Genomic DNA, 15,449 nt, shown 5'->3' with positions numbered 1-15,449 from the left:
AATGGATTCCTTAATAAGATAACACTCTAGTATTCCCCAGAACCTCTCCTAGAAACCCTGGGTAGAAGAACATAAGCCAAAAAAAAAAAAAAAAAAGAAAGAAAGAAAAGAAGATGGCAGAATTTCTCTATGACTCTTTCAACCTTAGAAAGTACTCTGGAAGTGATTCTACAAATGCAAAAAAAGACATTGGTTTGCTTTTGGCACTCTTGGTAAAAAAGTTGCCAATCAAACCAACAATTTCAGATTGGTACCCAAACATTAGAGCACAGAAAAAAGATACTAGAGCATATGAATGCCTTAAATTTAAAACCTCCTCTCCAGGTTCTCTGCTTCCCCACCTTATGCTCTAAAACCTTGATGCCCAATTTTAAAGATAATGATCTTGTCTAATACCAGAGAAATTAAAAAATGTGCTCTAGGCCAAATAACTATCCAAATGCAGATAAATATTTAGGAGTATTCAAAATGATTAAGGCTGCTGGCTCTAGCCTCATAATAAGAAAACGCAAACCACATGGCCACTTTTTCCTCTTTTTGTGCATAACTCAAAGTCAAGTTCTAAGGCCTAAATGTTTCACAAGTGCTTTTTAATGGGTTTTCTTTATAAAAAATATATGTATTATAAGTTTAAGAATTTTCATATTTTTACTGCTAACATACCTTTTTCAAACTGCATTGGCATTTCAGGTAACACCAAACCCTACCATTTATATAGTAGCTGAAGCACTGAGCTAAATCCCTTACACATCATTATCGTTTAACTCTCACAATAATTCTACGGCATTGATAATTAGATGCCTACTTTATTAAAGAAGCTGAAGGTCAGTCATTTGACTTTAATGTCATAATTGTTTGATGTTGCAAACCTGTTAATGGAAGACTCTGAATTCAAACCTATGCCTTTAGGACCCTGCAGTCTGTATTCTGCTGCTTAAGGTGAACTGCCCAGTTTGGAGCATGTGGTTATTAATAGTTTCAGGATTTGGGTCAGGAGCAATCAACTTTCTTACTGATAAGTTTCACTTTGTATTTGCATGTGTGTGTGTATAAGTGCACATGGCACATGTATGTGACATGAAGGATGGATAAGTCATCTGAATGGTAAAAGCTCAACCTGAGCCTCCACTGTATGCTTTGTGTAACATAGACTGAAAAGACTGTCAACTCAAAAAGTGATGAAATTACTGATTCCTCAACAGTTGAATCAGCTAATCACTTAAATAGAATTATTTGCATTAAAATTCATATAATAAACATTTATTAATCAACTACCATGTGCCAGGAATGATGGCAGCCCCTAGAGATACAGTACTGAATAATATCAACTTTAAAAAATTCCATCAATATATTTGCTTCAGACAATTTAACTGTCTGCTACACGTAGATGGGCCCATAACATCTGCCTATGATTTAAAGTGCATTTCTATTTGATGATAAAAGATAGCTCCTTTAAATTCCTATTTTGTCAGTTTATTAGCAATTCATTCTAGTCAACTGTAAGCCACACACACATATATACATATACAGTGATTATATTTATTTTTATAAATCCCCTCCCATTATCTTATTTTTCTTATTTTTCTTGAGGCGAAAGCTATTGACCCAACATGAGTGTCATCAGCATGGACTGATGAAGGATATGAATCACACAGCAGAGAGCTTTCTCAAGTACCCTATAAATTCTATAAATAGAAAGTATTTCTTTGAAACAAGTAACCAACAAGAAACGAAATTGGGTATGCATACTCACACAATATGATAACAGCTTGAGAATCTTGGGCAATCACAAATTCATATATAATTGAACTATATGAAATTGGTGATATGTAACAACTTTGACCTACAAAAACAGCAATTCCATATGCTTCCACCTGATACTTATTTTGTCTCCTTGCACTCAGCTGAGCTACACATTAACGGTCAACAACCCCACTGTCCACCCAAAGGCTTTCATTGGGTTAAAATCTTTTTAAAAGGTAAACATTACACTAATTTCCCCCAACAAACCAGAATAGCAGCCCGTCTGCCAACATTGAATATGCCTAGTCACTGAAAATACTTCTGGTTTATTTTCTCCTAGTCAATAACTGGAAGTATAAGGTCAATTTACTATACCAAAAAAAAAATTTCTGTTAATACAAACACAGTCGGACATGATTGCAGTAGCCAAAGCTAATAGATCTCTCAGATATAAATCTCATACCATTAAAACAAACAAATAAAACTACTACCAGCAGAGTTCACCAAACATAATTTTAAAAAATTATTGAGCTTGAAAGAGCTAAAGAGCAAAAGAAAGAAAAAGACTAGCTACCAAACCCAAAGATTTTGTTTTTCTCTAAATTTGTTCAAGAGAATTTGTCTCTGGTTTGAGAACTTGCTTGCAAAGTCCCTGCCTAGAGCAAGATATTCAGAGCCAACTTGTTAACTCCTAATAAAACAGCCCATAAGCAAAGTCTACCAGCCAGCACTGTGATAATACCATATGACTGGTTTTCTTAGGTGTATTTTCCCCTTATTATCAACTTCCTTTTTCCACCACATTAACCTCCACAAAAACGTATATATCCACCATAAAGTAACTCAAATGTGGACACCTCTGTTTCTTTGGTAATAAAAGCTCCTAGGACCCATTATGTTCCATGGAAAAAGTGAGCATTATCCACCTTTCCTAGTCTCCACCCTCCGTACCAGAACACTATTGTCCCTTTTGGTTTCAAACAATGCTTTATCACAGTTTGATATCACTGATCATTTCAAGTATTCTTATAACATTCTATATAGGTTAAAAGTGCTTATATCTAATAATATCTTTATTTTTACTCTTTAATCTAAAACTATAATTTCTAAGGTGAATTCAGCACATGATAGTAAAAGAAATCATATTGTTGAAACTTAACATTACTGCTTAGGAAAATTCTGCCTTTGTCAGTTGGCATTCCATGTGTATTAATTCTTTAATTCAACCTACCTGAAGAAAAGTTAATCAAAGAAAACAATCAATTCATGATCCATTCTTTTCCTCTGACCAGTCTCTGTGATTTTATAGGACTTTAATGTTTTAAGCCATTATATTAAGGAAAATACTCAATAGACTAGCTGTGAAAACCTCAAAGGCATATTTATCTTAGGCTACACAAATGGTCTCTAATTTGTACTTTATAAAGGTATTACTGCCCCATTCAACTGAATTGACTATTGTTAAGTCTTTAGCTCAATAATTAGTAGAAATATGGAACGATTCTAACCAATTACATTTGCTAAGGACATTTGCAATACGAATTAAACAAGCAAAGATTTTTCTTTCTTTTTTTCTCTCAAATGACAGATCAGGTAGCAAATAAGATTAGTGCACCACATAATATGTGTAAAAATAAAACTGCTCTAAATGCATATATTCAAATAAGTTCATCTATATTACATTCAATTCTATTAATATTTACAAAGTATTCACAGTGTTTAAGACCTCATGCTCACAGGACTCCAGGGAGGACAGAAAATTGATACGTTCCTGTGTTCCCAAAACCTCTGCCTCTGAAGTTCTCTCAAGGAGCTTTTGGCCCAGAAGGGGGATTAGTCAAAAATTAAAATTTCTATGGTACATAGAACTTAAAAAGGTGATACCCTGAAAGGCCCAATGTTAGAACTCATAGTCTGATTTGTATTCTAGATGATTATAGATTCATATCCACTCCCTTGGGAGTTCAGGACTCCAAGGTCAAATACTCTCAAATTCTTGCAAATGGTGGAATGAAGGCCATTCATCAGTCAGGCAAATAGTTAAATAACTGTCTCCCATTAGGCAATGTGATTTCAGTCCTAGCATCTTACACAGCATTTATAGTTAAGTGCTTCAAGCACCTTATGAGCTTAGGTGCTTTTCAGCTTTGAACCTTGTAAGCGTCTAAGGAAAATCAGGTAATAATCTTTATTTAATTGATCAAGAAACCAGAAGCGTTCTCTGATTTTCACCTGGTGGTCTCCCCAGTAGAAGAGGATGTCCCCACAATCATCAGATTTTAAATAAACTGGGCATTTTGTGGTCTACACACAAAGCCTCTCATTTCACACTCTGTAGATTCTTTGTCAGCCACCATCACATCTATATATGTTTTCTAGTTTTTTATTCTGTTTCTGGGTAGGACAAATGGAAGTCTGAAACTAGGAGCAATCTAAAGCACACATCCTCCTTGTTCCCCAGACATGGTCTGTCCAGATCCTATTTCAGGTGTTCTCACCACCAAGCCCCCCATGCCAACCATTCTCTCCTTCACTGCTAGAAGGTCATGCCAGCCCAGTCTCACACCCCATGGCATGAGCTGCCCATCCTCACCGTCCACTCCATCTCCAGAACCTTCTCTCCTTACACATCTCCTTGCCCTTCTCCCAGATTCTGAAGAAAACATCACTATTTTTCTTTCTTTCAAAGGCACCGCGTTATCTGCGCCTCGGATCCATTCCCTCCTAGTTGATGGGCTCTTGCTTATCACTCCTCTTCCTCTTCAAAACTGCTGGCTCTATCCTCTTTCTGCTAATTACACTTAGCCCTCATGCTTCACTTAGCCACATTTAGACTCTTTCCTCTCATGTCCTTGACACCTCTCCCTTAGTAGATGCATAGGCTTTCCCTGTTCTCACACTGCAGAGACAGCTCCCTCCAATGTCATTTTGGTATCCTTTCTGCCAAAGCCAAGAGCCTCCAATTCCCTCTCCTCTCCCCTGTCCCTCCACTGCACCTTTGATAACACTCCCCCCCTGGTAACTCATCTTCCCTTGGCTTTGGTGACACCTCACTCTCTCTAGTTGCATCTTCTTAACTCCTGGCTTTTTTCTTCTCAAAGCTTCCAGCCCTCTCCTGCTCTTGCTCTCCTCTTTAAGGAATGTTCGTTTGGTACCATTTCAATTGTCATCCAATCAAGTGGCCCCAAAATTTATTCTCCATCCTGTCCTTTAGTAGGCTGGTTCCACATCTCAAACAGTCTCATGGACATTTCTACCTAGTTGTCAATTCTCACTGAGGTATCAGCAATTTCATCTCCGTTGGTATTGTCCTATTTCTGTCACAACCATCAAGAGTCACTTAAGCTCAAAACCTGGATTTTGCTTGCATGTCTCCTTCTCATTCCCATACCCCTATTTACTCTCACCAAGTCTCATGGCTCTCCTCTGCTTGAACCTCTTGCATCAGTGGCTTCCTGTCTTTCTCACTTCTGCCACTCAAAGCCAGGACCTCACTTCCCTCACCACTCCACTTCTGTCAATTACTGCAATAGATTCGACTTTGCCTACTTCCACCAGGTGTACATACCAACCTTCCCCCTCCCATGCACCTCCCTTCCTGCCATACACCCACTCACACCCTCATACAGCTTCAGATGGTGTCTAGAGGAATCATTCTTAAAACCATCATTTTCAATATGTCACTCTCTTGCTGAAAAACCTTCAACAATCCTCAAAATACCTCAATTGGGCTTTCAAAGACCCCTAAGGTGTGTTCTCTACCTTCTTAGCCTTATTTTTCATTATTACAACACATATGATCTCCCAGCCAGGTCCCAACCATTTCTTTTCTTTTCTTTTCTTTTCTTTGTCAGACAAGAGTCTCACTCTGTGACTCAGACTGGAGTGCAATGGCGCGATCTCAGTTCACTGCAACCTCCAACTCCTGGGTTCAAGCGATTCTCCTGCCTCAGCCTCCTGAGTAGCTGCGATTACAGGCATGTGCCACCACGCCCGGCTAATTTTTTGTATTTTTAGTGAAGATGTGGTTTCACTGTGTTAGTCAGGATGCTCTCAACCTCCTGACCTCGTGATCCACCCACCTCGGCCTCCCAAAGTGCTCGGATTACAGGCATGAGCTACTGCACCCGGCCAGGTCCCAGTCATTTCTATCAACGTTTGGTGTCACTACCCTCCCTACATCCAGCTATGTTTTACCTTTGCCTTTTCACTGATCAAAAGCTTAGCCATTCTGGGCACCTGTTATATTATAGTATCAGGATAAATGTACTGCCATTCTAGACATACTCGACAGTCACTTGTAATTTTCTAAACATGCAATGCTCTTTTGTACTTCTCCATCTGTACTCATGATCATCCAGTTGCTCAAAACATTCCTCCTTCTCTTTTCCTCCTTGCCGCAGTAACTCCACTTGTCCTTAAGGTATAATTCATGCGCTGCCTCTCCCTAACTGCCCACCCGCCACCTCATGTCAAACCTAGCAAGAAGAGTTTCCGGACCTTCCTCTATGCCGCCATCAAACTAGTTTATATCACCACTATATATTTACCAGATCCATTTATACAGCTGCTTCTCCTGCCAGGTTAAGGGCAACGCAACTAGAGGTAGGAAGCATATCTTATGTGCATACAGATGTTTCTCACTGCTTCTAGAACTAATTACGGCCCATAGCAGAAGTGCTCACTAAACATTTAGTTAAAATTATTTATTTAATTATGACTGCAATTATCTTGTGAGAAAGAAAAAGGTAATGCTCTCCACTGTATTCCCAGCCCTTAGAATCCTGCCAGCTATTATATATAAAATAGAAGCTAGAATTTGTTTTTGAATGACAAAGTATGTGTTATATTATGAATTAAGCATTTCGCACAAATTGTAGGCTTTTGGAAAGCAGGAATTATGTCTCACGCTTCTTCCAAAGAGTAGGTATACATGATGGCTGAATGGATGAATAGATGCAAGAGAAGTAGGGAGCAGCATAAGGAAAGTAGTTCATTTTTCCCTTTGCATCTTTTCTTAATGTCTATTTAAAATAACATCATAAATAGTATAAATATGAGTAGATTGCAAGTTCATTTCTTTTAATCTACAAACTACATTATTAACAAACAAATGTTTTTATATCTTTAAACATGTATGAATAAGTATATTCAGCCCAACAAAGCAGTTACAGTACAGCTGGAATGAGCTTCTTAAGATCCATACAAGGAATCAGTCCACGTCTAAAATGAGTGCTCAAGACATTCCCCAGGCACCATTTTTCCACTTAAACTATCAATAAGCTTTCCACTGGAGGGCCAAGCAAGTATACGTGATCTATGCATACTATCAGTGACTGTCACAACGAAAATGTGCAAGACTCTTCCATGTGTTGAAAAACTGGTGAGATAAAAGGTGGTTGACAGTAGAAGTGATGTTTCTATTTCCATGAATCCAATATTTGCGACGACAAGAGTAGAACTGGAGAACACTGTGCTAAGTGAAATAAGTCAAACACAGAAAGACAAATGCTGCATGTTCTCACTTATATGTGGAATCTAAAACAATTGCATTCATAGAAGTAGAGAGTAGAATGGTGTTTAACAGAGGTTGGGAGGTGGGAGCAGTGAGATGATAATCAAAGGGTACAAAGTCTCAGTGAGGAGAAACGAGTTTGGGTTTTTTTTTGAGATCTATTGTACACCATGGTAAATATAGCTAATAATTGAGTACTGTGCATTTTAATATCACAGAGTAAGTCTCAGATGTTCTCATCACAAAAATGTCAAATATTTGAGGTGATGAATAGGTTAATTCACTTGATTTAATCATTTCACGTTGTATTAAAAATCATACCATCACTTTGTACCCCATAAATATAAACAGCTATAATTTGTCAATATAAAATACATAAGTAAATATGTATACAATGTTCAAAGGATTTTATGTTGCCATTACTTTCAACGAGATACGACATAGGCAGAGGGCAGACAAACTTCCTTGCAGAACACTTCATTTAGATCTGAAGCTGAAAGCAAATTTCTTTCATGACAAAAAAATTAGGTAGACAAAAGTAAGTTACTTTTACCTCATCAGAGTTAAACAACAGCAGAGGCAGAAGGACCAGGAGTTGATTAAAGGCATTGTCCTGACCACTGATACCACCATGGCTAAGCAAGGGCTGCCTTATGGAACCAGGTCAGGGGACATTGATTTCTCTATTCAACTCCAAGGCACCACTTTGTAAATGACACAATCATTTTTGAGTACAAGAGGTGCTTTAAATGTGGTAACATTATATCATTTCAGCTATAATGATCATAATTACTTATTTCTTTTAATCACAACCCACTTAACCACTTTAGTACAGAGGACTAGTTCAAGGAGTTTAATTTTCATTCAACATCTAATCTTTGTGTTTACCGAAACCCTTCATGGGCTTTGTTTACTGTCTGCCTGCTGGCCTGGACGTTTGATCTTGCAAGACTAGATCAGACAGGGTCAGATAAAATACTGATTACTAGAATAAACCAGGCTTGGGGAAGTAACACTGCTTTTTAAAATCCTCTTTTCTCCCAGCTTTTTAATATCTGGCAAAAGAAGTTCAAATAAACAAATAAAATTAAGACAACTAACAATCAGAGGGTTCTTGGCCAATGACTGAGAAAAGAAAAGTGATGGGGATAATTTTGCACTCTGGCCAAAATACAGGGTTTGGTTAGGTCCACCCATTCTAATGGTATTATTTTATAACACAAATAATTTTATAATAGCCACCTGTATTTGTGTAAACTTTCAATGACCCTTCCATTCTTGAGGCATATTAAATAATTGGGATTGACTTCACCTAAGATAACTGCTTATTTTGCTCTTGGTACCAGATGACAAACACTTTAGATATAAAATTATTTTCTCATAACTTATCAATTAGGACACATTTAAAATATATAAAAGATTCTTTATTAAGGCGTTTTCTTATTTTTATTATATCCCCCGCAAAAGTAGACTGCCATGAGAGTAAAACTGATGGTGGTACTACATATATGATTGTCCCTTCGTTTCATAAGAATGATGGGAAAAGTTCACATCAAGAGTTCAGACAAAAAAAGTTGTGTAAAAAAATTAAAATTTTACTAAAATGTTTAGAACTTATGAAAAAACTACTTTGGTAAATCCCTCATAATCCCAAGACCTTAAAAATAATTTTGGAATAGCACGAATGTTTCTAGGTGTCTATGGATTCTCCTCATGTACAATACTAAAATTCCTAAATATTAAATTTATTGGTCTTTTTTATTTTATTTTATTTGCATTTAGATAAAATGTACTTTTTTTTTTTTCTTATACTTTGGAGCTTATGAGCTCTATATTGTAAAATCTGGTCCAGAAGCAATTATAGTATGTAATGATTGGCAATTAAAAAAAAAATGCTGTCTAAACCAACCTACCACCCTACCCTATCTACCCACTCCATTTTCTTCAACGTCAAATACTCCTGGGAAACAGATTCATGGTCTCAGACCTTGAAACCAGAGTATACACACTGTCTCCCTATCTATCCTGAAGTAATGCTCATGTTAACTCAAATATGTCTGTGTCAATCATGATTGTCTTTGAAATTAAAGAAAAAAGGTAAACAGAATATGCTTTGCTGTGATCACTGGGGAAAATAAAGTTAACATGCTAAGCCAAACCAATTTAGGACTTTCTAAAGAATAAGTGTAAATAGTTTAGCTATAATAACAACAAATTCAAAAAATGCACATTAAAATGTTTACTTCAAAATTTAGACAATTCCATTTGTATATAGTTTTTACATCTGTTTTTAATGATATCAAATTATTGATTGTTCATTTTTCTCATATTTATTTAAGCATTAACTATAGAATTTGCAATCTGATCTTTTTTTTAACCTTCCAGTAGACTTTTATTTTTGCCAGGTTTTAGTCATATTTACTTTGATCTTTCAGAGTATATCATTATTTTACTGTTTATTTATTTCTATGAGAAGAGAAAAAAATTTTGACCTAGGAGATCTATATGTGGCAATTTGTAACAGAATCACATAGCTTATGTTTAGGAAATCATGTTTTTGATTAAGAAGCAACCACTTAGTTCCCACTGTTTTATTAAAACAGACATTAGCAGATAATAGGAAACACATTTAACAATGTAGCCTGCATTTAGTTTGGGACGTCAGTAAGTTGACTTGAGATTTTCTTCTATGCTGAATAGTGCATAGAAGTGCATGTAAATTGGTAACTTTGAGGTAGAAATGGAAGGTAGGGAGGCTGAGAGGGACATGGAACCCTGACTTCTGGGTTCTCAGAGAAAGCCCTATGGTGGAATTCTGGTTTCACTACTAATGGTTTCCAATTTTGGAATTCATTGCCTTTTTTTTTCATGTTGAAAGCAGGGACACAAACAAATTTTACAAATCAAATCATTACTTTCCCATGAGAAACGGGTCCCAGTAGGTAGAAACTCCCACAGCAACATCTATTCATAGAAAAAGGCTTCTACCAAATAAAATGTGCCTGCCTCAGTCCAACACTTCCTTTTTTCTGAGGGTCGAAAGTTAATAAAATGCACTTCTCTGGGTGTTTATTTTCTGTGCACCATTATACCTGTCATGAATTCTTTGTTTTTCCTCCCACTCCCTTGGTTGATGAATCAACACCACTTGAACTGTTTTATGGCAGCTTGTGTTTACTTCACACATACCTTAACCTTCCCTTTTCTCCTCCTACTGACACACACACAGACACACACACACTTTTCAACAGCAATGACTAGCTCCATCTCTTTGAATAGTATGTGTACACAGTGTCTGACAGCCTCTTCAGGTGTGGATCCTTGACCAACTGAATGAAATCAAGGTCTCAGTCTGCTTTTATGGCACTTAAAGATTTAACTGTGCATTTACTATCTTAAAAAAAAAAAAAAAAGATACAGCTTGAAGAATTACAGCTCCAGGAAAGAAAAAAGAAAAGTAGAAGACATGAGTGTTAATGTGTGAATGCATGCGCGCGCGCGCACACACACACACACACATTCTATAGTGGCAATTCTGAAAACACTAGAATGAAGAGTTTCCAATCTTTCTGAATCTGGAATTATACTCCAGCCTATTAAAAGAGGACACTCTCTTACTTTCTCTTATAACAGCAAGTAAATGGGATCCAACAAATGACCTTGAAGCTGCATGATTCTTTTGATTTTTAGCCGAAGAGGATACGCTGAAGCACTTTAACAATCCTATTTTAAAAGAAAAACTTGGAGGCAACACTTACAGAAAAGAAACCCTTCTGAGCTGCACAACGATGTCTTATAATGAGAAGGAGTTATTCATCTTATAATACACAAGGGTGAATATTAATATCCTAAAGCATTTGCCCAAACCAGGATCTAAAGGGTTCTAAGAATTTTAGAATCTGTTGAAAAGAAACGGATCTTAATTCAGTTTTCAGTGTACTTAATTTCTCCTGGGTAGCTCAATATTTTGGCTTGCCTTATAAAATGTATATTTAGCATAAAACACTCTCATTCCTTTGTGATCAGAAATGTGCTACCAATGTTTGTAAACTTCATTTCTTCAAAAGATAACCCTGTAAAAAAGCTCTCAAACACTCAATAGCCAACAAGCACTACTTTGACATCGTCTCCCCTGAGAAAATCTGCAAGTAGTAAAACAAATAAATTCATCCTTTACTTTTACTTACCCATCATAAATTGTCATTTGCCCCTCAGAAGGGGGCAGAGTAAGGAAGGCTATGTATACATATTATAAAGTGTGATAAATATGGCATAATTATCCAAAATATGGACTGAAAGGACCATCAAAACCAATGTTACAAAACATTTCCCAAATCCCCTCAGGGACCCTAGTAGGTAACATTTACCTGAATGGAGTGAAAACAAAAGAATTTTTCCACCACTGACATATTTGAAATGGTCCTGACATGTTTAAAGGTCTAGGTGATCCAAATAGCATGTTATTTACTACATTAAGGAACTTTATTTTCAGGACCAAACATAATTCCATATGTAATATACTACTGCTAGTATGATTATTACTATTAATTATTATTTGTAGTATACTATTATTTATCAATAGGTTACTTTGTGCCAGTATTGTCTTATTTAGTCCTCGCATCGACCCAGTGACCTAAGTACTTTATTCCCCATTTTCAGATGAGGAAATTGAGTCTTGGTGACGTTAAATAATTTGCTGAAGTTCCCACAGCTAGAATGTAGAAGCCAAAGATTTGATCCCAAGTCTGCCTGAACGCAGAGCCTGCCCGTGCTTTCACCACCGCTCTGGAATCGTCCACAAAGGGTCACAACATCAAACTCCATTTCTGACTAAAGCCATCCTGATACCGCAAGAGTATCTGTTAATCAGTATCCAAACTGTAAGTGCTGATTCAACCTAGAATGACAGCTTTTAAGTTTTCATTCTAAAGGATTTTGGTGTTTGCAGGTATCACTTATGAAAACTATAAACTTAACATATTGTGTTACTCATTTTACTTTTACTTCAAATATCTTCTTAGTTTTAAGGGAGCCAATTTGGATCTCATGACAGGAATATTAAAGATCTCACCTTTGTAAAAAATTAGATAAATTATATCTAAAATGAGCATAAACTCCAAACAATCAACAACTCATGAACCTCAGAAACTGAAAACAGGCTTTACAAACAAAAAAGTCAGTTTACCTTTAATCTTCTTGTACTTTTTATACCATCTCCCAAACTCCTGGCACTTGGTTGCTGACACATTGGCATAATATGTGCTATTTACAATGGATGAAATCATACTCTGAAAAAAAAAATTATAGTTATTTTTTCAAAATATGACTACTTCTTTTTAGGGACAAGAAACAGCACTTTATAACCTGCACTAACCTCTTTTCTTTTAAACTTAAAACAGTCACTCTCCTGTAAACTGAACTATTAACATCAAACACGATTACCTGAATTTTCCATCCCTTTAATTAAAACAATGATAGTGCCTTCTCCAAAAAGTCAACCCTGGGGCAATGTCAACAATGGAGGGGACAGAACATGCAGATTAAATGCAAAGAGGAAGAACAGTTGTGATTTAGGAACCAGAGCAAAAGGTGAGATCAGATGCTCCAGCATCCGTAATCCAAATAATGCCTTTCAGATGTTTCTGTTCCGCTTCCAACTGCAACAAGCTTACACAGCCAAGAATCTGAGAACATCCGTGCTACACACTGCAGAACAACATTTAGGGAAATAAGTTAAATTAATATAATTTATAGAAACGTGTGATTAGAACTTGTGTGAAAATTCACCAAATGAAAAAATTAACAGTGCTATTTTAGAGCAAGGGAAACTAAACGTAACACTTGTACTGTGTTTCAATCAAAAATGAACCAAAGCTCAAACTTTCTGAGTGCTTAAGTGCATGATTCTTCCTTGCTCTCATCCTCCTCAGCCCTACTGCTCAGCTGATTTGTTTGTATTAATAATTGGGGTTAAAAGAGAAGGGGAGCATAGCCTGACATAGCACTGAAAAGTTAAAATTATAATTGCACACCTTGAATTGAACTTCCTACAGAGATATGTTTGTAGTTAATACAGTATGTTTGGGCCAACATTTGTGACAGATGTAAACGTATACCTGAACTGACTGTGTATGTTTTATACCCAGATTTTATTTCTTATTTTTATTTTGTCCTGGGCATAAACAATTCAAGAGATCCAAATGACCTGTGTAAGGTTTTATATCTTGCCTTGAAATCTCATCTTTCTCAAAAAAAGTTAGCTCCAGACATAGAACAGTTCAGAGAAATCTTAGAACTTCTAATGACATTTCTACAAAGCAGTAGAGATAAAAAGGGTAACAATAAATCAAGTTATTTAACAGGAGGTTAAAATGCCAGCAGACAGGCCTTCATAGACTCCCATTTGAAACATCAGACTCCTCTTTTTTAATCACTAATGCAGTACTGGTGGGGGAGGGGGTTCCTAATTCAATTCACAGAAACCTCTTTCGCAGATGGTTAGCCCTCCCCAGTTGCTGACCTATCCATGACAATTCCTTTCTCTAAGGGGAGATAGTAAGGATAACTCTTTTCATCTGAAGGTCTGAACACAGCAATGGGAACCCAAAGAGTTAGTATCATGGGAGTGTATCACAGAACCTATGGGGCCTTGTCTGCTGCCTTATAGGATGACCACTGGAATCCTAATTTCCCAGAGGCAGGCTTCGGGCTTTGTGCTATTAACGACCAAGTACGACTCTTCCCTAACCAGCTGAGCTAGCTCCCGCTCTGGGCTGAGATTCTCTCTGTTCCTAGACTGTGAGACCCTTGAGGACAGTGACTATGTCTGTTTCATTTTTTTTTTCTACCTCGTGTCTCACATAGTTCTGATGTGGGATATCTGAGTCACTGAAATTTAACACAGGAAAAGGGACAGAGATGAAATTTAAAAGTGCCAAACTGAAATGTCATAATAATAAATTTTTTTAACATGAAAGTAGCTTAATAATAGATGCATCAGCCACACTGGTGTATGTGAATAATCACAAATGTACTTGTCATCTCTCTATCTTGTTTGTATGAATTTATCCTCTGGAAAGGCATAGGATACATAGCCATGGCAGGAGTCAGAGTTAAACTCTGTATTGCCAAATGGCCTAGGAAGTGGACTAAAACGAACAGTGTCTAATTACTGGCACCGTTTCTCAATTTTTCCTGGCCCATAATAGGAGGCCACAAGCCCAGAAGCCTGCATTGCTTTGGCCCCAGATAATCCAAATTCCCCTCACTCTCTACCCTCTTTACTTTGTTCTTCCTTCCTCCTGCTGTATCTTCAATTGACCCTGCACAAGGCAGAGTGGCAAGGAAATGAATATCTGGCCTCCTACTGGCTCCATCAGCGGGTCTTGTATTTCACACAACTCATTTATAAAGGGGATGTGGGCTACCCTGACTGAATCAGATTTGTTTTCTGTCCCAGATAATCATAAGTAAGTTGTTACCTCTACTGATTACAGAACAAAAACATAAACAGGTTTGAACTATGAACTGGGCAAAAAACAAACAAACAAACAAAAACAATAATAATAAGTAGCGAACAAATTTCCTAGATGAGAATCTTTAATCACCAGAAAAGTCTGTTTGAGTTTATGACACATTTGATCCATGTCAATTCCCTGCAGGCCTTTATACAGAGCTAATACCCAAAATAGTTTTTAATGATAAGAATCGTTATAGTCCATCCTCAGAAGACTTTAAAATCAGAAGATAAGAAAATACCTTGGGAATATTTTAAAAGCAAGGCCATGTTATGTCTGATTATTCCAGTTTCATGAATATTTTTTAACCCTAAATTAGACTGTTAAATTCCCATAATCTGAATCTAAATCTCTAGGCTTCACTAGCATGCTCTGGACACATACTACACATCTCGATGTTAGTGTCCATTAAATATCTAGAACATCAAAACTTAATTAATGATATGTGAAGTTGAAAGGGGCTAACATGAACCCAGCATGTGCTATTACTCTACAGGAAACAATGTTCTCCAAAGATCCTGGGACACAGAGAATCTGTATTTACCATATTTCATCCACTTTTTATACCTGAACATCACTGAAATAGAGATCCATCTTACAATCAACAGCATCATAAACCTGATAAGATACAGTTGATGCAGAATGGGATGAGTAATAATTAAAATCTTTCCCAC

The 15,449-nt window shown here is 36.7% G+C and overlaps 1 protein-coding gene across 2 annotated transcripts in view; it reads right to left on the bottom strand.

The window, feature by feature from the left end:
* Positions 1–15,449, bottom strand: part of SATB2 (SATB homeobox 2) — a 211,497-nt gene that overhangs the window by 92,080 nt on the left and 103,968 nt on the right. For both annotated transcript variants that reach the window (XM_011974555.1, XM_011974554.1), the window contains one exon: positions 12,444–12,546. In XM_011974555.1, coding sequence (XP_011829945.1) covers positions 12,444–12,546 — 103 coding nt within the window. The remainder of the gene's footprint in view (positions 1–12,443; positions 12,547–15,449) is intronic.

The sequence above is a fragment of the Mandrillus leucophaeus genome, unplaced genomic scaffold, assembly GCF_000951045.1.
Source record: "Mandrillus leucophaeus isolate KB7577 unplaced genomic scaffold, Mleu.le_1.0 Scaffold146, whole genome shotgun sequence".
Taxonomy (NCBI): domain Eukaryota; kingdom Metazoa; phylum Chordata; class Mammalia; order Primates; family Cercopithecidae; genus Mandrillus; species Mandrillus leucophaeus.
This window is presented reverse-complemented; position numbering and strand designations above follow the sequence as displayed.